Source organism: Mustelus asterias, chromosome 1, assembly GCF_964213995.1.
Source record: "Mustelus asterias chromosome 1, sMusAst1.hap1.1, whole genome shotgun sequence".
Taxonomy (NCBI): domain Eukaryota; kingdom Metazoa; phylum Chordata; class Chondrichthyes; order Carcharhiniformes; family Triakidae; genus Mustelus; species Mustelus asterias.
This window is the reverse complement of record NC_135801.1, coordinates 140,444,503-140,466,970: the sequence shown is the minus strand read 5'-3', so window position 1 is coordinate 140,466,970 and position 22,468 is coordinate 140,444,503. Positions and strand designations below refer to the sequence as shown.

Sequence of the window (22,468 nt, the reverse complement as noted above, 5' to 3'; positions counted from 1 at the left end):
TCTCTGGTGTTTTTCCTGTATTTAATGAGTTGCAGCACATTGCACATACCATTCTCCCTTCAACATTCATGTCAAATGTTTGATATATATTCTATCTGGTTTAATTGACATCTTAAAGGTTAATCAGCTACACTTAAAATATATATTTTTATACATGTTCACAGCAAGTAAAATATTAAAAAATCCTTGGAGCCTATGAAGAGAGAAAAAAGGCAAGTTGGAATGTTTGCTTATAGAAAATTACAATGTCGGAATAAAGATCCCATATTCTTGCACTGATCAAAAAATAATGTCCAATCTGATTCCTGGAGTTGTAAGGATTACATCTCAATTCATGCAGCATATGACTAGTAATGGAAAAACTGAAAACAATGCAGCTGATTAACCTTAAAGAAGTCAATTAAACCATATAGAATATATCAAACATTCGACAACATGAACGCTGAAGGGAGATTGGTGTCTGCAATGTGCTGCAACTTATTAAATACAGAAAAAACACCAGCAACCAGCTCCTACCTGCCACCGTCCACCCCCCCCGCCCACCCCCATCAGCTCCTCTCCCCTCACCAGCAGCCAGCTCCTCTCCTCCCACCAGCAGCCAGCTCCTCTTCCCCCACTAATAGCCAGTTTCTTACCTCACAGGGCACTTGATCCTCTGCACCCACCACCATCCCACCCGGCCCAGTACTCGCAGTCACTTTGACTCTTATTGCCACCCCAGCAGACTCGCCTCCCCCATCATGTCATTTATTCAGGCCTCAAGCTGAAGAAAGCAGCTCCTCCAGTCAGAGACTGGTGCGGTCCCACATTTGCTGCTGAGTGGCTCACTGGTGGTCCAGCAACAGTAGTTTTTTGAAGAATTTTCAAATTTAGTTACTGACATTTTTTTGAACAAGGGAGATGAATACTGAGGGCTGGTGGGACAGGTAGTGGCCTGCAGGATATGATTTGGATTAGTATTTTATAAAGTCTTTGATGTGAGATTATGAATATAAATGTGTGTTTTCATGTAGGGTTAAGTACTTGAATTTATTGTTGGCTTTTGTAAAAGATTAAGTACTTGAAAGAATTTAAATGTATTGACTGGGTTTTTATTTTTGTGTATTTTTTAAATAAAGTCTGCAATAGACACTTAGAACTTTATTTTATTTCATCTCAACATGGATCCTGAGGATACTGGATAGGTTGGTATGGACAGGAAAAAGGTGATGGGTGGGTGGCATGGGTTGGCACTAAGTTGGCATAGGGGGTATAAGGGACATGGGGGTTTGGTGGGGGGCATGAGGTGGCCTGGGTTGGTATGGATGAGACAAGGAGATGTGAAGACAGGTCTAGAGGGCTATTTTTTGTTTTATTCTTAAAAGTCCCAAAACACAGAAGCAGGCCTTTCACCCAGCCAGCTTCTGCATTCTGCAGTCTCTGTACTCTTCCTGTGGGAGGCGGGCCCGACTCCATTTAACACTCGCCCTACCCAGAACAGAAAGTAGATAATCTGTGGCATCTTCTTCCATTTCAGGCTTGCAGAGTAGGGAGTAAATGCAGGCCATAATTTTGTGATCCCAAAGTTACTTAATTAACTGAATTTAAATTCCTCAGCTGCTATGATAGGAAATGGCCTGATGTCTCCAGATTTTAATCAAAGAACATAGCATAGTGATTATCAAAGCTTACAGTATGTTTCTTATGTGGTAAGCAAGATAGCTGTTTACATAATGTGACTTTATCATGTCTGGAATTTTCAAAAGAACGAATGCCTTAGCAATAAATTTGTTAAGCATGATCTACCTATCATAATCCCCATGTTGGCTTGGAGTTATTCCCTTTATTCTTGTTTAATATGCTTGTACACTTCTTTTATAATTAACTTCAGTGTTTTTCCGACTATAATGTCATGCTAGCTGGCAGGATTATAAATCTGACCTTTTTAAAACAAACTGGAACGCTATTTTCTAATCTCTGCTGTTTTTCCTGTATTTAACGAGCTACAATCTATTTCAGACACAGTTCTCCCTTCAGTATTCATGTTGTTACGTCTTTGATGCATTCTATCTGGTTTAATTGGTTTATTAAAGTTTAATCACTTATTTTTTCATTTTTCCATTACTAATCCTTATTTGCACCATGAATTGAGAACGTAACCCTCACAAGTCCGGTGATTAGGTGGAGCATTATTTTTTTATCATTTTAAGAGTCACGGATATTCATTACTGCATTGAAAATTTCTATAAACAACTACTTCAGCATGATATATCTCTCTTTAGAGAACACAATTAATTGTTCTATTCAGTCAGGAGATATGGGTATCACTGGTAAGGCCAACATTTATTGACCATTCGTAGTTGCCCTTGAGAAGGTGGTGATAATCCTCCATCTTGAACCACTGCAGTCCATGTATTGTAACATGGACTGTGCAGTGCTGTCAGGAAGGAAGTAACCAAATTTTGACCCAGCAACTACAACTGAGTGGCATTCCAGAGAGGAGTTAAGAGCGAACCACATTGCTGTAGATTTGCAGATGAGTTTGCAGGATGACCACCAGCAGCTCTGAGCCTTTAGGAGCCTGCTTTGGAACTCTGTATGGGTTCCAGCATTCTGAGTTGGCTGGCTGAAAGGCAACAGCAAAGGCACATGGCAGTGGTGAGAGAATGAATGTGATCATCCTGAGATAAACAACTGGCTTATTCACATGGAACCAATGGCACTCTCCCAGGCCAGCATCTCAGCAATCCTAGTAATCTGTTAGAGGATTGTGATCTGTTGTGAGAGCTTGTATGCTTCTTGACTACTAACCATAATGGCAGCAATCTGAACCAAACGAAACTTGCAACAAACAGTTCCCATGACCTTAGTCTGAGCTTTCATTGCAGCACTCAGATATTGGGTGACTCCTGCCTGAGCTGCATTTGAAGTTGAGATATTGATCACTAGACGCTGCATCGCCAGTGCATGTACAAGTGCTGTCATGAAGTTGGTCACCATTTTCAGGAAAGGTGGACTCCAATCACTGTACAAAGCCTTGTACCAAGTTGGATTTGGTCTCCTTGACAGTGACATAAGGCACAGTGGCAGGCCTGATGATGCTATAAGTATCTTGGTGTGCATGCCCAAACGAGTTCTCCAGGACACAATCCCATCAGAAGTCTCATCTCAGCCCTCTGCAATTTTGTCCTCTGGTGAGCTGTCACACAAGTTATCCTTTCACCTTGGCCTAACTGGAGCCCACTTGTGCCCAGTGTCTCATCACATGCTGATCCTAATTATATTCTACCTTCTAAAAGTTCATACATTGAGTTGCCTACTCCTGCTCCTAGTTCTTATTGCACATCCGTTAATTCCATTGCCCCACCATTGATTTTGATTTGATTTATTATTGTCACATGTATTAGCATACAGTGAAAAGTATTTTTTCTTGCGTGCTATACAGACAAAACATACCGTTTATAGAGAAGGAAACGAGAGTGCAGACTGTAGTGTTACAGTCATAGCTAGGGTGTAGAGAAAGATCAACTTAATGCAAGGTAAGTCCAATCAAAAGTCTGACAGCAGTAGGAAAGAAGCTGTTCTTAAGTCGGTTGGTGGGTGACCTCAGACTTTTGTATCTTTTCCCCGAAGGAAGAAGGTGGAAGAGAGAATGTTCGACGTCCTTAATTATGCTGGCTGCTTTGCCAAGGCAGCGGGAAGTGTAGACAGAGTCAATGGATGAGAGGCTGGTTTGCGTGATAGATTGGGCTACATTCACAATCTTTGTAGTTTCTTGCGGTCTTGGGCAGAGCAGGAGCCATACCAAGCTGTGATACAACCAGAAAGAATGTCTTCTATGGTAAAAGTTGGTGAGAGTCATAGCTTACATGCCAAATTTCCTTAGTCTTTTGAGAAAGTAGAGGTGTTAGTGGGCTTTCTTAATTATAGTGTCGGCATGGGGGACCAGGACAGGTTGTTGGTGATCTGGACACCTAAAAACTTGAAGCTCTCGACCCTTTCTACTTCGTCCCCGTTGATGTAGACAGGGGCATGTTCTCCTTTACGCTTCCTGAAGTTGATGACAATCTCCTTCATTTTGTTGACATTGAGGGAGAGGTTATTGTTGTCACACCAGTTCACCAGATTCTCTATCTCATTCCTGTACTTCCTGGGGCGGCACGGTAGCACAGTGGTTAGCACTGTTGCTTCACAGCTCCAGGGACCTGGGTTCGATTCTGGGCTTGGGTCACTGTCTGTGTGGAGTTTGCACATTCTCCTCATGTCTGCGTGGGTTTCCTCCGGGTGCTCCGGTTTCCTCCCACAGTCCAAAGATGTGCGGGTTAGGTTGATTAGCCATTCTAAAATTGCCCTTAGTGTCCTGGGATGCGTAGGTTAGAGGGATTAGTGGATAAATATGTAGGGATATGGGGGTAGGGCCTGGGTGGGATTGTGGTCGGTGCAGACTCGATGGGCTGAATGGCCTCTTTCTGTGCTGTAGGGTGTCTAAGTGTCTACTCTGTCTCGTCAATGTTTGAGATCCGACCCACTGCGGTGGTGTCATCGGCAAACTTGAAAATCGAATTGAAGGGGAATTTGGCCGCACAGTCATAGGTGTACAAGGAGTATAGTATGGGGCTGAGAACACAGCCTTGTGGGGCACCGGTGTTGAGGATTATCGTGGAGGAGGTGTTGTTGCCTATCCTTACTGATTGTGGTCTGTGAGTTGACAGTTGCCTGGGCCCTGAACCCTGTACTTCCCATTCTAAATCTCGACATTTCTCTTCATTTAAGACACTCATTAAAACCTACCTCTTACACCAAGCTTGTCCTAAGGAGGGGAGGTGATGACTTAGTGGTATTATCGCTGGACTATCAATCCAGAAACTCAACTAATGTTCTGGGGACCCAGGTTCAAATCCCGGCACGACAGGTGGTAGAATTTGAATTCAATAAAACGTATCAGGAATTAAGGATCTACTGATGACCATGAAACCATTGTCGATTGTCGGAAAAACCCATCTGGTTCACTAACGTCCTTTGGGAAGGAAATCTGCTGTTCTTACCTGGTCTGGTCTACATGTGACTCCAGAGCCACTGCAATGTGGTGACTCTCAACTGTCCTCTGAAATGGCCAAGCAAGCCACTCAGTTCAAGGGCAATCAAGGATGGGCAGTAAATGCTGGCCAGCTAGCGATGTTCATGTTCCATGAATAAAAGAAACTCCTTATATTTTTGTTTGATATTGCTCATGAAGCACCTCATGAGCAATACCATTAGAAGTGCTGTTTAAATTCAAATTGTTATCCTTGTTCACCGCAGAGCAATTTACTAAGAATGAAAAATCTAACTGTTTCCTAACCTTTAAAAGGGCACACTCATTTTGTAAATTAACCTGGTAACCAGCTCATATTTGCAATAAAAATAATTTATTTTTGCAGCCCTGTGATTTCAAGCGCTTTGGCCTCTATAATGGAAAGATGGGATCTGCCTATTTTCACACTGCCTTTTAATATTCTTCTGTCGGTTTTTATGGCTGCAACAGGACATGACAACCCGCATTTTCCCCAGGTTCTCATTCAACCCACGCCTGGACCACTAAACGCCACATGGCCAGAACTCAGTGTTCCAATGGTAAGGAAACTTGTTCTTCAGATTTGTATCTATGTGATTGTGGAAACATGAATTGATTTCAGAATGAGCATGCGTATTACCCCAGCGGGATTAGGTATTTCCCTACAAAATATTAAATGCAAAACTGATAAAAATATTTTTCTCTACTTAAGGAATATGATTCCAGATTTTCACCTTTTTGTCTGTATTGTGATAGTGTTGTTTAACTGCAGTAAGCTCAGACATATTAACCCATACCTGAAGTAATTTAATTTTTTTACTCACAAGCCGACAATTTGCATTGTTACGGATGCTTCAGTTATAGTACTTCACCTTTCTGGCTCCAATTCAAAATATGCAGATTAAATGCATCATTATCTCTCAGAAAGCACTGTACAAAGGCTGTAAAATAATTTGCGGTACATCATACACACAGTTGTTACAACATTGGGTCATCTGATTTGGCTTAAATAAGATGATTGCTAACCGTCCTTCAACATTTCAAACATTTTTAATATTCCACAAATACCTTTTCATCTTTTTCTTTCAAAACTTCGCTGCTTGCCTGTCTTACCTCTTTCTGCTTGTGAACAGAAGGAGTTAACATACTTTCCAGCACACTGGGAGTGAGGTGCTTTTTCATTCCGAGAGCAAACAGCCAACTTATTTATAGTTCATGGGGATATAACATTGAAGGTAGCTCATTCATATCTTAGCTCGCTATCATCTCACAACTTTTTATTAACTTGTGTTAATATGGGTTAACAGAATTTAGATTTTTTTGCCTCCTTCATCTGAGTGAAAATATAATTAAATGGATTATCTACCTGTTGTAGAACCTTCCTGGTTTTCATTCAATTAATTCAAATAGCAGAAAAATAAAGCAAATTCTACAATAAGCAGACAATCTAATTTATCTTCAAAAAATTTACCCCAATATTTAAAAGCAACAACTTGGTTTTCGAAAGCATTTCTCTGGAGAAATAAGCATAAGATGCCGTATCCTCAGAGTTTCAGATGCTATGACAAATTCAATGTGTACACCTTCCTCTTGCAGTCACACATACATTAACTTTATTATTACCACTTTCAGAAACTGAGAAAAGTCTAAATCCAAACTTGTATATCACTAACAAGGCTCCCCAGACTAATAGGGGCAAATTTGCATCCGTAATTTTGAAGAATTTCAAGCAGGATGGCTTTAAGGGAATCGGGGCAAATGTTGGCATTGTAACCTTACTGCTGCCTCACTATCCACACTCGGACTGTCACTGACCACTTCTTCCCAGCATAAAAATTGTGATGGAGAGTGGGACAACACCCTTGAGGTTTCTCTCTTGTTTGTACAATGTATCATTGTTTCCAAGGGTTGCCATGTGACAAGAAACTGTCGGCTCTGGGAAGTGGCAGCAAAAGCCTTACTTTTACCCCTTGGAATCAATCTTGAGTTTTTATAATAGTGTAAAAGGTTAACGAGTGGGAAGCCCATGTCTCTCTCTTTTTATTTCCATTCACTTCAGAATGAACTCAGATAAACAGAGAAAAGGTGAGGATTCTAATGGACTTTGGGAAAGGAAGTATCAAGTCAAGCAAATCGCCTAAGAAATTAAGGAAAAGAAATGTGAAGGGAAATAAAGAAATTCTGAGGCAAACTGAGACAAAATAGTAAATTATAGCAAAGCAATCCCATTTGGGAATTTGGTTAATTTCAGTGGCGATAAATTAAACTTTTAAACCACTGTTGTAATTTCAAGTCCGCATCTTCCACGACTTTTGTACTTTCAAGTTTATATAAATCAAATAATGACCTACTACTTAATTTTTACTCAGCTTCTGAGAGCTATCCCAGTGGGTGTTGGCCAGGTGTTAGGCTGTGACAGTCCATGGAGTGGTGGCATTTTCCTTGTTGCATTAGTTATCTCATCTCCAATCATATGTTTGCATGCTGCAGTTGGATCCTGTCTCGGTATACTAGCAGGTAAGATTTATCCTTGTTCATATAGAAGATTCTGTCCGGAACATGAAATGTATTTAGGGGTCCTTTTTTTAAATAGAAATGTGACAATTTTCTTGGTGAATCTAATGCAGCTACTAATATCCCACCAAAGAGTATTTGTACATTAACAACAAGGGTGGCAACCTTAACCCTTCAAATCCAAGGCACAGACGATAGATGGGCAGCTAAAATCACAAAGGCTATTTACCCACTCTGCAGATGGCAGGAAATTTTAACTTGCTCAACTGCACAGGAGGCAACGACACCAGCCAAAAGCTGGTGGTGTCCTGTTTTGCATTTAGATGTTAGTCCCGATTACATCATTGAGACTTGGCTGCAATTTTAACTCAGCAACATAAATAAGCTGCACTATCTTTCCTGCTTGCTAAGGATTGTAGACAGGAAGAATGTGGTCAAACAGGTAAGAGATTATAAAACTTGTATTAAACTGGCCTACTGGGGCTAGGAAGAGCTAGAGTGAAACCTCAGCCCCCAGCCCAGATAGTAGGACTATAGTGATCTTGCATTTCTTTTGCAATTTGTTTTTTATTTTATTATAACCATAGGGTTTGAAATTCAACTGGAGCTGATATTATGCAATTCAGTATTTCATTTCATTAACCACAGTAAAACTGCATATCAGGTAGGTCGACAGATGCGATATCACTTATTTTGCATATTTACCCTCATTGTATTTCTACCCCAAAGACTCAAGATGGTCCTTGATCCAAAACTCCTCAGTTGATCTCACCTTTGCATTCTGTGGCTGTGATTAAATGGAGCCCACCAGAATAGACTAGGTAGTGCTGGACACATATAATCGCAGGGGAGGCTGTGTGGCCCATTCCTGCTGGCAACATAACTGACCATCATTCCGCCCCCTCATGAAATTAGTGATAGGATTGGGCTGATGTGGGCTACCTGCCCACTAGCTATTGAGGCTCATTATTGAGCCACGTTAAAGGTCGATAACCCTGGGTCCATTGAGATTTACTGGACGCTCAGGAATTTTCTTGAACTTATATTGGTTTCCTATGCCTATTGAAAGCCACTCAGCCAGATCGGAGTTAGAGGGCCAGCAGCCTCTCCAAAGGAGCTGCTCTTTTAAAGGCATTCGGAGCCCAGTTGAAGAACCCAGCATCAGGGAAGGTGGATGCCCACTGAGAGCTATTCCCCTGCCCTTGTATCTGACTCCACCATTGCCAGTATGACCCCAAATGTGCCCCACTCCCTCTCTCCAGGGGTCCCACGATGATCCAAGGCCTTAGTGTATGACTGACAGTAACCACCGCTCCCCATGATTGGGCAGGATTTCTACCCTTGGAGTTTAAAAGTTGGGTGGGTATTGGAGTATGGCAGTTAGGAGGGAGGGAGAAATCACTGGTATCAGTGTGGAAAGTGTTAGTCCATGTCAATCAATTCGGAGGGAATCATAGGGAATGATGTGTGGAGATCAAAGTCAAGCAATCAGGACAGAAAGAAAGATTGTGGTTGGTCATGAAATGGGAGTTGAAGGCCACATTTTGGAGGAAGGGAAGGATAATGAGATGCTGGATGAGATGGAGCACAGCAATCAGGAAGGAAGGAGGGGCAGGTCAGGGCTTGTGGAGATCAAGGGGTCAGAGGAAGAGTGGTAAAGATTGGAGTTAGAGGGCAGGGATCAGCAGATCATGAGTTTGAGGGGAGAGCCAGGCAATTGTGGCAGGAAACCACAATTGCTGGAAGGTTTGCTTGAGAGGCCACAGGGGACACTGCTGCTGCTCCTCCTGGCCCATAAGAGGTGCTCTAAAAACCACCAGCTAGAGTAAACAGCTCATGCCACCAACTGCACTGTGGGTGCCTGATTTAAATATTATAATGAAAGATACTGTCTCCCCAAGATGTGACACTCCTACCGCATAAAAATGGCGCATAAAAATGGCAGTGGATGCTTATATGGTAGATGAGAATCCCATCTAACTCCCCCCAACTTGCCGCCACCCATTGTTGGTGGGGTGGGGGTGCAGCTATTATTAACCTCAAAAGCTTAAATACGGAATATGGAATTATTCCATGAGAATATAAATGTATACTAATTCAAAGTAAAATAAATTATTTTGGCACTGCTTCATTACTGTTACATTATCCAAGGTAACAAATCAAAACTTATTTTCATGTACATGGTGGAAGAGCAGGTTATACAACTTGCTGAAGAGTACATCTTTAAATCATAGAGTGCCAAAGGAATTTGGATCCAATTGGAATTTGGGTACATAATGTTATGCCATTTGCCTGCACGTTGTGATATGGCAGCCAAATTATACACATCATTATTGTGAGTATGCTAAATGCAGCATCAGCATGGGATTAGTTTGTAAGACAGTGGGATTTTTAATAAAGCAAGTTTTTACAGAGATGTGAATTCCACAAGACTTTGTTTATTTGTCACTTAATTACTTGCAGTTTTTATTGATGGGTTTAGTTCAATAAAATTTATCATATTAGTGCCAAACAGTAACTACAATATAACTATATACTTTGAAGATGTCCAATCACATCCAGGGAATCACCGGCAGTGGCTTCTCTTCCAGCTTCCGCACCATGATCTTTTGGTGCCCCCTAAGATCTGTCTTGTACCTCCATCCTTCCATCCTATTTCCATCTACATCCCCTCCATGATATCATCTGAAAACACATCATCAGTCTCCATATGTGCAGCAACGTTACCCAGTTCTTTATCATTCTCAATCCCCTCCAGTGTTTCTAAACTGTCACACTACAGGGCGATTCTCCCAACAAATATTCCAAATGTCGAATTTGCGTAAGAACTGGAGTAAACCCGGCTGTTTTTTCAGCAGGAGTTTCAAAATGAATCTCCTGCACTCTGCACTGCAGAGTGCACTAGCGTGAGTCACTGGGGGCGAGGCCCATCCCTGCTGGAGAGGCTGGCAGCATAGCGCTGAGTAGGCCACTGCTCATGTGCCGATCTGTCAGAGCGGTGATCAGCGCCTGCGCAGTAACCCTGTACTGTCGGCCTCCCGATCGCTGGCCAGCACAGCAACCCTCCATCGGTGGCCATGCAACCCCCCACAGCCCGATTGCTGGCCCCTGGACTTATCCAGGCTGGTCTCACCTCGTTTCCCCCCCCCCCCCCCCCCCACCTCCTCCTCACACCCTCCCCTCCCATGGCCCGCCTCGATCTTTCCTGGATCTCTCCAACACCCCTCATCTCTCAACCACCCACCAACCCCCGTCCGCCGCCCCCCCGCCCCCCCCCCCCCCCCCCCCCCCCAAACTCGCAGAGGCCCTGGCGCAGCTAAACAGCCTACGCTTGAGTGTCCCGGCCCACTGCGCTGCTAAAGTGGGCTGGGAGAATCGCCCCCCGCCCCCACATATCTGACACCCAATATTGAATCAGCAGAAATTTTCTCCCAATTAAATATGGGGAAGACCAAAAAGACCAAAACCATTTTCTCCAGTACCCAGCAAAAACTCTGATCCCCAGTCACCAACTCCATCTCTTTTCCTTGGCAAATGCCTGAGGCTGAATCAAATTATCAAATTTGATCCCAAGATGAATTTCTGAGATGAACATATCCATGTTATCATTAAGACTGCTATTTTCATCCCTGCAATGATGCCTGACTCCTCCTATACCTCTGTTCAACTGCTGCTTGCACCCTCATCTGCCTCTAGATTTAACTATTCCAACACATTATTGGCCAACATATTCCACTCTCTACAAATTTGAGGTTATACAAAACTCTGCTAACCCGTGTCTTAATTCACGCAAAGTCTCACTCAGCCATCTCCCCATGCTTGCTTACCTACACTTGCCGGTTAAGCAACAACTCAATTTTAAAATTCTCATTTTTGTATTGAAATTTCTCCAAGACCTCGTCCATTTCTATCTCTGTTATCTCCTCCAGCTCTACAGCCATCTGAGATATCTGTGATCCTCCAATTCTGACCATTTAAGCATCTCCGATTTTAATTGCTTCATCATTGGTGGCTGTGCCTTCAGCTGCATCGGCCCTAAGCTTTGGAATTCACGTCAAAAATCCCTCCACCTCTCTACCTTTTTTTCCTCCTTTAAGATGTTCGTTAAAACCTCTCTTTGACCAAGCCACTTGTATTGTTCACCATCTGCATCTGTATCCCCCTATCCTTTTCCAACCATGGAGTAAGCTCTCTCAAAAGCCACTTTCAAACTCCAAATGTTTAGTGTTTGGACCTTCATCCAGCAGTTTTTATTTGCTTAGTTGCTCCCCAGCCTTTCCTTTGATACCTTCCTCACTTAAAAACACTTTGTCTTTCCTGCCTTGGTTGTTTCCTCTGTGTGGCCCCACCTTCACTCCCTCAGGTCAAAGGGGTAGAGTTGAGTGTTTAAGCCATCCATCACAAGATCCAGTTAAACCACCTCATGCACAATCAGGCTTTGCAGTCCACAGCCAAACAGCCCACTGCTCCACAGTAACCTGCAAATGTAAAGAAAAACACTGTTTTATTTTCTCCACAACAAACGGCCTCTCAAACTTCTTTCTGCTGCCCTTCCCTATCCTCACTTCCAACGATTGCAAAGACATTGTGGACAACTTTGTCGCTAAGATAGAAATCACCTGTTCAAATGCTGGTGCTGAGTTCCTTCCCCCTTATTTCCCAACAACTCGAACAGCCCCCAAGATACTCTCCTGCCCTACATCTGAACCTACATTTTTCTTCCGTTTCTCTCCTATATCCCTTATTCCCTCTCTAAGTTCATATTATCCATGAAACCCACTTTCCACCCAATTCATTGACCCCTCCTTGGCAGTAAACAGCTTTCCATCCAATCTCTCCACCTGACCCCATGTTAGCTGACAATGTAAATGATTCCCTCTCCCCAGGTATTGATCCCCACCCACCCCCAACTCCCTTTCAAAACATTATCAGTTCCACATCAAAAAATCCACACTCCACCATCTGTTCTTACTACTACCTTGTCTGATATCTCCCTTTCTTCACTGAAGTTCTTGAATGTGCTGTCACTTTCACATCTGTGTCTGTTTATCCCACAACTACAGGTTTGAATATCTCAAGTTTCCATCATGCAGTCAAATTGCACCTAATCAAAGTCACAATTGACATCCTCAGTAAATGTGATGCATAAGAACATATGAATTAGGAGCAGAAGTAGGCCACCTAACCCCTCGAGCCTGCTCTGCCATTCTATAAGATCATGGCTGTTCTGATTATACCACAGCCCCACATTCCCACCTGCCCTTGATAACTTTCACCCCCTTGTTGATCAAGAATCTATGTAGCTCTTCCTTAAAATATTCAACGATTCTGATTCCACTGCCTTTTGAGGAAGAGAGTTCCAGAGACTTGTGACCTTCATCCTTCTCAATCCCTTTGATTTGATTTATTATTGTCACATGTATTAGTATACATGTTTCTTGTGCACTATACAGACAGAACATACCATACATAGAGAAGGAAAGGAGAGAGTGCAAATCTTTGGCTTGTTCTACCAACATCCTCCTTTAACCCCTCTCTTCTCTTGTGCAGCTGAGTAGGACTGCCTTTGTTTGGATCTATTTTTATCTATCCATTCACGATGAAAGCATCTCCAATCCTGGAGGAGCTGCAACTGCTACCAGTTAAACAATAGGAAGACAGAAACCATCATCTTTGGCCCCTGCCACGCATAATGTACCATCTCCACCAAATCAGTCCATCTCCCTGGATACTGTCTGAGATTGAACCAGGCACTCCATAATCTCAGCTTCCTATTAAATCCAAGCTGAGCTTCTATACCCAATCCATCACAAAGACTGACTATTTCAACTTCTGTAACATTTCCCACTTCTACCTCTGCCTGTCATCTTTTGAAACTGTCCCCCAAACCTTTGTCACCTCCAAATCCCACAATTCTCAAGCTTCATGGCCATCCTTCCATCTGCATGCTGCAGGATGTCAATTAGGCTCACTAACAAGCCAAATAACATCAATTATCCCTGAAACTATGGGCATTTACTGATGGCTCAGGGATTAAATTGCAGAACTTCCCCATACCTCCCATAAGCCCTCCCAATAAACCGTCTCAGGTTTGCCAGTGGTCTACCAGGGGTGGGAGGTTCCCTTATTATCAGGCACTATGTGTTTGATTGAGGGACTTAGCATCAGGAAGGGGTTGGATGGTGCGGCTGAAAGCAAACCCCGGCCCTTGTCTTCGATTCTCCCATTCCACCCTCACTTACCTGAGCCCAGGGATGCAGCGACGAAACTAGGTGAAGTTCCTGGAGAACGCCAGGCAACAGACACTGCTGCCAGAGCCAACAATGGGGAGCTCCCGGCCTCTGAATGGATGACAAGCCCTGGGAGGGGAGATTTCTGCTGCCAAAGTCCTAAATCAGATGGCGTTAGCCCAGTGCTGACCAGTTACTTGCCTGACAGGCACTTAATTTGGTAAGACCTCCCCTACCAAAGCAACAGGAATTTCACACCAATTCTCCAACCAGTGAGTGGGAACCACGTCAGAACATCAAATGTTTCCATGGGAGCCTGAGGGCCTGGCAGCAGTGCCACAAGAAGTTTAGTGGCTCTACATGTGGAGTCAAGGTCAGTGATTGCATCTCCACAAGACATTTCATACATCATGCCACCAGCCTCTCAAGCTGCCCAATACACCCATCATGCCAGCCTCACATCACCTCTCGCTACATTGACATAAGTCCAGCTATTCAGCTTTAACAGGAACATTAATCAAACAGGGTGCAACACAAGCATTGACATTCTGCCCTCTCTTGCACAAAAAGGTGGTGCATATCAGCAGAGAACTGGTGGGGGGCCAGCAAGACTCAAAAACCTGAGCCCTCTCACAAAGATGATGGTTAAAATCATGCGGCCAACAGTGACAGAAATCATAGTGCTTTTGATGACAGTTAGTAATGTCTTATGCTCTTTCTCATCCAGAATGTGGCATGGAGTGAAAGCTGCAAAAGGTGTAACCATGGACCTTCTGCTTTCCTGCCCACCCCATACACTACCTCAATCCTCCTCTTCTGCTTTTGTGCTTTAAGATACCCAAGAACTGCCACTTGGTCACCTCAACTCAGCCAAGAGGAAGGGCAGTTCCATCACAGTGATGAGGAGGCACCATCGCTTGATTTCAAAATTCCAGCCCCAAGTTCAGATACAGGCAATGAGTGCACATCAGAAGATAGTCCAGAGTCGGAGTCTGACTAATTCAGCACAAATAGGCTGCAGCTAAGTCAAGGGAAAGGAGTAACTCCCTGGAGTGCAAAGTAACAGATGAATTCTGCTGCAGGGGACTCAGTTGAAGATTTTGTGTGGCCTACAGGAGAAGGCTGATGAGCACGCACACACAGATGCTTGATGCATCAGCAGGCTTGCCAGAGAGCCTGTATTTGTTGTCACTGTCAAGGAGCACAGAAGACTAAAGCTCCAAGTTGGCACAGGACAATGTACAGAGCTCAGAGCCCATACTATTCACCATGGAAGGGATGGCCCTGTAGTTGCAACTCAGCAGCAATGTCCATCTGGTGGCTATCATCTTAGATTCTACTGCAGTGCAGCCAGAAGCCAGCCAACACTTTAGTGCCGTGGCTAAATATCAGTCTGGTGTCATGAGAGCCAAACTTGGTGTCATTCAGGCACAGACTCACCTGTCAACCCAGCAATGTGTCCTCAGATTACTAGGATTGCAGTAATGCCAGCCTGTGAGATTGGCAGTGGCACAGTTGGTAATGAGCCTGCTCCCCTTTTTCAGAATGACAGCATTTGTTTTCTCAGCACTGCCAATGCCTTTGATGTTGCTTCTCAGTCAGCTAGCCAGTCTGCTGCCACCTATGTCAAGGTGGTGCAGTCCAAAGCCAGGACCCCAAAGCCCAGCGTTGTTCCAGAGCACCCTGCAAATCAGCAGCCTTTTACCAGCCGTACTGCAGCCACTGGGACAGTACTGTGGAGGAGCATGAGGACAAGCAAAGACACCAACAAGATGGATACTCAGTGATTACTCAAGGGTGAATATCTCATTTTTGCTTGTGAATTTGGATGTGATGTTGTATGAAGATGTTATGTGAAGATTTGTCTTGATGACTTTTATTATTGGATCTGGCCAAGGGGATGCTGTGAATGGAAATCACAGATGAATGTGATGGCAGGAAATAGTGAGTCCATGTTAGGCTGGAGAAGTTGCCTTATTGGAAACAGAGCTCCAAAATCTGCTCTCTTATAGCTCACCCAGTTACACGGCATCCAGGATGTCTCCTCCCTACTTCTGTCTCTTCTTCCCCTTCTTCTTGGTCCTCCTCTTAGCCTTTCTCCTCCTGGGTAGGATATCCAGGTATGTTAATCGTACGGTGTCAGTGTATGGCTGGTATGCAGCTGCAAAAGGATCCTGCAGATATTTGCAGTTTCCCAGGAACTGCCAAGCTGCCTTTATCCTCTAGCGGCTTCAAGTGCCCCAGGTTTTCCACCTCCACACAGTCTCTGTTGATGGCTCCTGAGGATATGGGGTACCCGAAGACCTAGCTGCTGGCACCAGTGTATAATCCCACCACAGAGGGACAAGAGAGATTCAATAGTTGTTATCTAACACTGGGGCCACAATAGAGCAAGCCAATGACAATATAGTCATGGCGCTTTGACTGCTCTGGAGGAGGCCTGCAATATAGTCCAGCAAGGATATCACACATAGTGATGATGAGCTGAGCCCTGGACAACCAAGCACCTAAAGTGGAGCTGACGCCAGAGGATGTTTGTGACAGACCTGCTTCCTTAGTCAGAAGACAAGAAGAAAGATGATGGTCTAGCAGAACATGAATATCCAGAGGTACATATGATGTACCCTAGCATAGAGCTGCATGTCAGAGAAGCCCATGATGCCTTCATCCAGTCACATGTCAACTGCAATCACCATTGCCCTTGTGCCATCCATTGCCACAGTGATCACACTATATATACATACGCCAACCCCTTCCCATAAACAAAGGCCTTTGTCACTTAAAATTGTCAACGCATAATGTTTTCCAACCTGCATTGTGAGCCAATAGGCTGATACCATTCTCACTTTTGTTGTCAATATGGGACTGGAAATAAAGTGCATCATGGCCAGAATTTCACATATAAAGTTCAGACACGTAAAATCACATCAGAAGATGTCAGGCACGTGTTCTAACTTCATCACACCCTCGCGCAATACTTCGGTTGGTGGATGTGAGAACAAGTTGGAAGCGCTGTGGGGCCTGTGTATGATTGCACTATCTAAACTTCTCTGAAATAGTTTTTAATATCAATATTTATCTTTCACAGGTCAGCAGCTCCCTTTGACAGCTCTGCGGCAGCTGTCCCCCTAAGGGGGCACATTGGAAATGCCAGCATGAACCCTTCCTTTTCTCAGCACCCGCCCTCTTCCCACCCTCCCTGGCAGCGCTCAGCCTTCATGTTTCACACTGATTACTGTTAATTGGCCGGGAACACGTTTCATGCCCGTGCTCCCGCCGGATGAAAAATCCAGGCCAATTACATTTTCCAGGGAACAACAAGACTTGAATCTTTGAAATAAATATCAACCCTCGACGTTAGAAGCTGCACCCAAATCAATCACTTTGTGCCACCAAGGCTATTCCAATGTCCCTCTCATGACGGACCTGCACGTCCCCCGTTGACCAGTTTGGGAGGGCACTGGCTGCATTTGAACATAATGTTCAGAAGCTATTTGCTCAATACTTTTCAAGGTAGTTTTCATTGTATGGAGGCCATTGTTGTATACTTGCATTGACACATTGGCCTAGCTCTTCATGAAGTTGGCTACATGTTTCCTTAGGCATCTGATGGGAACTCTCCATAGGTTTTTCAGCCTCTAACATCTGCTCCCATTCACACGTGAAGTGTTGCTTTTGCCAACTTTTCTACCTGTGATGCTGGATCCACTTAAATGCGTCTGTGCAGGTGGAGGGTGAGCTTGAGTGATGTGATGGTACTTCCATAGCATGCTGCTCTTCCTCGGAGGACTGAACGGTCTCTTCCCTCATCTCTCGCTGCCCCTCCGGCAATACCCAGTGAGAGATAAAATACAATCGCCAATGCTGCATGTCGATTACAGAAAGATCAAACCCTTGCATTTTGCTGATTGTTACATTTCTCATGTCGGTAAGCAGAGCTTCACTTTTGTCACATATCAGAACCAGCTTTAAGTGTCACATAAATCTTTCACCTGGTCACTGTGGCACCACCATCTCTCCATGGTGTGGTTAGGAGGATAGATACTATTCTCTGCAGCCGAGATAAGCCTAGTGAGCCCAGTGTCGGGATTAAAAACATCTCGAGGGCTGAAGAGGAACTTGGGTTGGCAGGAGAAATATTGCCGTGCTCCATTTTGGCACCAACAATAGATAGAATTTAGCCAAAGATTCTGCTGAAGGAGTATGAGCTGAATTAAATTAAAAAGTAGTATCACCAATGTAATAATTTCTTCACTATTACCTTGACCACAAGCAAATTGGCATTGGGTAAACAAGATTCGAGTGTTACATAACCCTACCCCAAAATCTGTACATCATTTTTGCGTCCAGAGCACTCAAACTATCAGCAATTATCTGACATCAAATGTTCTACTTTGGAATGAGTTTGAGGCAGGTCAACAGCATTTCACCACTTTTGACATCAAATGGCAAAATACACTCAAAGGCATCGACTGCACTCAAAGCTGTCTTGCACTTTAAGATATCCAATTCTTTCAGCAACCTGCATTGAGAAATACAAGGAAATTAATTATTTAAATAATATCTGAATTTATTCAGTTTTTTCATTTAGACCAAAAAATGTTTCCCCCATACAGTACATGTTGGAGAGCACCCGCCAGATCCCCATTGGTGCATAATTCAATTTAGTCTCGGGGTCTATACTCTCCACATACCCAGCCCCCAATCTCAGGGCTTAAATCTCCACTACTCCTGAGATTCAGGATCTAACTGCCCCCCTCCCCTTCCTCCTCATCTTGAAGTCTAAACCCCATCCCCACCCACCCCCCTCATAACTACTAACAAAGATATATTCCATTGAGAAAGAAAAACAATACAAGGAGGATGAACCATCTAGGGCCAAGATGGTATCAAATTAAAAGGAAACATTTACAATGCTGCAAAGATTAGTGGTAGCTTAGAAGATTGGGAAAACTTTAGAAACCAGCAAAGGATGAATAATAAGGTAATAAAGAGAGAGACATTGGAATATGAGTGAAAACTAGAAAGAAATAGAAAAAGGTAGAGAGTAACTAAAGTGAGTGTTGGTTCCCTTAGAGGGAGAGACTTGAGAATTCATAATGGGAAACAGGGAAATGGCAGGGACTTTGAACAAATATTTTTAATCTGTCTTCACAGTAGAAGACACAGCGCAAGAATAGTAGAAAATCAAGAAGAAAAAGGCTGAAATTAAATGCAATCATGATCACAAGAGGAAAAATACCAGGAAGTATAATTATACTAAAGGCTGACAAGTCATCTGGACCTGATGCCCTGCATTCTGGGGTCTTAAAGGATGCAGAGATAGTGGTTACATTGGCTGTAATCTTCTAAAATTCCCTCGATTCTGAAAGGGTCCTAGCAGATTGGAAAACCACAAGTGTAACACCTCTCAAAAAAGGAGTAAGACAGAAAGTAGGAAACTGTGTAGGCCTGTTAGAATAACATCTGTCATTGGGAAAATGCAAGAATCCGTAATTAGTGAGGTAGAAGCAGGACACTAGGGGCACTAGCCTCCCATGCGGAGACTCATTTCGGCTGGGAGCTGTATTAGGGATGAACAGGAATGAGTGATTCAATACCAAATAGTGTGTGAAAACAACAATTTTAATTAAACAGTTTCAAATTGAGAGGTGAATGGGTGAAGGGAATGAAAGGTGATCTTATTGCAACATGTAAGATACAGAGGAGGCTTGGCAGGATACTTGCTGGATGTTTTCTCTTGTGGGTGGAATCTCGAACTAGGGGGCACAGTTTAAAAATGAGATCTGCTATTTAAAATGGAAATAAGGAGGAATTTCTTCTCTCAGAGGGTCGTTAGTCATTGGAATTTCCTTCCATAGAGAACAGTGGGTCACTAAATATACCCAAGGTTAAGTTGAACAGAATTTTGATCTACTCGGTAGTTAAGGGTTATGGGGAACAGGCAAGAAAGTAGAGTTAAGGCTACAATCTGATTAGTCATGATCTTGTTGAACAGTGAAGCAGGCTTGATGGGCTGAATGGCCTACCCCTGCTTCTATTAGATCCTATGACCTTTGCAGTTCCTGTACCTTTCCCCAGTGACCAAAGTACTTGATGGTGCTGGACACCATCAGGAAATCCACTATCCTGATAAAATCATGTGCTCTATCATCCTGCTTGTCCCTTATCAACGAGAAGAGTATGAAATCTGCTCATGTGGTGTAAATGGGGCGGCACGGTGGCACAGTGGTTAGCATTGCTGCCTCACAGCACCAGGGACCTGGGTTCGATTCCCGGCTTGGGTCACTGTCTATGTGGAGTTTGCACATTCTTCCGGTGTCTGCGTGGGTTTCCTCCGGATTCCTTCCACACTGCAAAGATGTGCGGATTAGATGGACTGGCCATGCTAAACTGCCCCTTAGTGTCGAGGGGACTTGCTAGGGTAAATGCATGAGGTAATGGGGTTAGGGCCTGGATGGAATTGTGGTTGGTGCAGACTCGATGGGCCGAATTGCTTCCTTCTGCACTGTAGGATTCTATGGATTCTATAAATGGCCTCCATCACCTTCCAAATTCTGTTTTGGACAGCATACTGCAAGTTGTTGGCAATGTCACCTGTTCCCGACAGAAAGAACCCAGAGACTTAAATGCTGAGGGCAATGGTAACCTTGACAAGCACTGGAAAGGTTGTCCTCACCCTGCTGTGGTGGACTCCAGGTCAGGTTGAAGGGTGGCACAGTTCAGTGACCACATCTTTGTTGAACCCAAGTCACCCAGGCCTCAGTCCTGAGGCAGGTGAAAGACTGATCCTTAGTGGATAGGGCCTAGCTTCTACGGAGATCCCTCCAATTTCCTCCCTGTTCGCAGACCTTCCCCTCTGTAACTCCATTCCATGTCCTAGTTATGTTGCAGAACAAGGGGAACTGCAACAACTGCCCCTTTATCTAGACCAGCTCTTCTCCTATCTTCCTAAGTACCAACTGTAAGAAACCAATTTCAACAACCCAGCACAATACTTCCACCAACTCAGCCTAAGCAAAAGTAAGTCAAAGGCACTTCATCTGCAACTAATTGAGTGTCACTTTAACAAGGATTGGTGCATGGCCCATTTTGTAGCATCATGTTTGCTGTTTGTAGCATGACATACAAATTTGTTGCTTGGTATCGCATCAACCAGTGGACCTGTGTAATGTCAGAATAGTGTTCATTAACAGGCTTCCGTTACACACTGTGGATGACCATGCCAATGCTGAGGATGAAGAGGGTGCCCTGGAAATACTGCCAGAGCAGTGCACCCAGACAAATGCCTTCAGTAGTGCTGCAGATATTAATTTTGTGCCACAATATTTTGGTTATACACACAAAAGTGTGAACTCGATGTGCAATATGATTTCCATCGGTTTGTTTTTTTACTATGGTAATTATATAACGAAAATATTTGTACTTAAGCAGATTGAAAATAGCTTCCAGTAAGAGGCTAAGCCGTTTTTTATTTGACTTTGTCACTTTATTTTAGGATTATCCCTGGCCTCACCATTGCAGAAAATCTATCAAGGATTATGGAGCTACAACTGTGTTCTGGCTTGTGTTGCAGTGGGAGGAATGTTTTATGCCTTGACATGGCAGACTCACCTCTTGGCAATAATATGTGGTACATATATCTATAATACTGAAACTCTTGTGTATGGTGCACACTTCTGGTGTCTGAGCATCATTTTCTGTTATATATATCAAACTTTTAATAGAATGACAGCAAAAATGTATTTCAACATGATGATTTAAATTGGATCAAATGGCATGTAAGTATTTTGTTAGCATGACTTTGGATAAAGCCGTTGAATTGTTCACAATGCTCAAGGAAGAAAAAACCCATCTGTCATTTTCCTCTCTTAACTGCAATTTCTATGTTCAAAATGAGATTTTAAAGAAAATAATAAATTCAATGTGGCTTAAACAGTTCCATAATAAAACAGAAGCAAACTCTAAAAGCAAAATACTGCAGATGCTGCTAATGTGAAATGAAAACAAAAAATACTGAAAAGGCTCAGCAGATCTGGCAACGTCTGTGGAGAAAGAAACAGAGTTCATGTTTTGCGTTCCTAAAGCTCTGGTCATGCTGGGTCTTTCCAGCATTTTCTGTTTTAGTTTCATAATAAAATGACATTGGGACATATTTGCATCCGAGGCCCAAAATTGACATTTATTCATGATGACCCACCTGGCTCTGGCTATATCTTGGCCAACTCAAACATGTGAGTGGTTGTGATGACCATATGGCAACAAAACAGCATCAAGTATTCTACCACTAATTTAACCGTGTGCCTGCTTCATTTCAGCAAACCTTGAGATGTGGGAAAATGGGCATGGATCTGGGAGTTGGCAACATGTTCAAGAATTTTGGAGAGAAGGGGAAGTTAGAGAGAGGGATTTCTGAGGAGAGAATGATAGCAGCAAATTTGCAATGGAGAAATGGCCAGAATTTTACTGCCTCACCCGCCCAGAATCAGAGCGGGCGAGGCTCGCAGAATGACATTCTCCATTGGCCTCAGGCAGGATCTTGCGAGCCTCAGGCAGGCGAGGCAGTAAAATTCTGGCAAATATGTATCTGAGGAAAGGGAATTATTTGCAATGTCAGCTGGCATGGGGACCAGAAAGAGAGATTGAATGGTCAACAGTTTAAAGAGAGATCATGAAGAGGGACTGTCCAATC

At 43.5% G+C, this 22,468-nt stretch overlaps 1 protein-coding gene and 1 pseudogene across 4 annotated transcripts in view; one reads left to right on the top strand and one right to left on the bottom strand.

Moving 5' to 3' along the window:
* The window catches only part of LOC144511345 (dynamin-like GTPase OPA1, mitochondrial pseudogene), a 440,815-nt pseudogene that overhangs the window by 351,714 nt on the left and 66,633 nt on the right, over positions 1-22,468 (bottom strand).
* The window catches only part of LOC144498425 (urea transporter 2-like), a 67,471-nt gene that overhangs the window by 40,162 nt on the left and 4,841 nt on the right, over positions 1-22,468 (top strand). For all 4 annotated transcript variants that reach the window (XM_078219538.1, XM_078219521.1, XM_078219511.1 and 1 more), the window contains 3 exons: positions 5,400-5,592; positions 7,402-7,549; positions 21,275-21,409. In XM_078219538.1, coding sequence (XP_078075664.1) covers positions 5,400-5,592; positions 7,402-7,549; positions 21,275-21,409 — 476 coding nt within the window. The remainder of the gene's footprint in view (positions 1-5,399; positions 5,593-7,401; positions 7,550-21,274; positions 21,410-22,468) is intronic.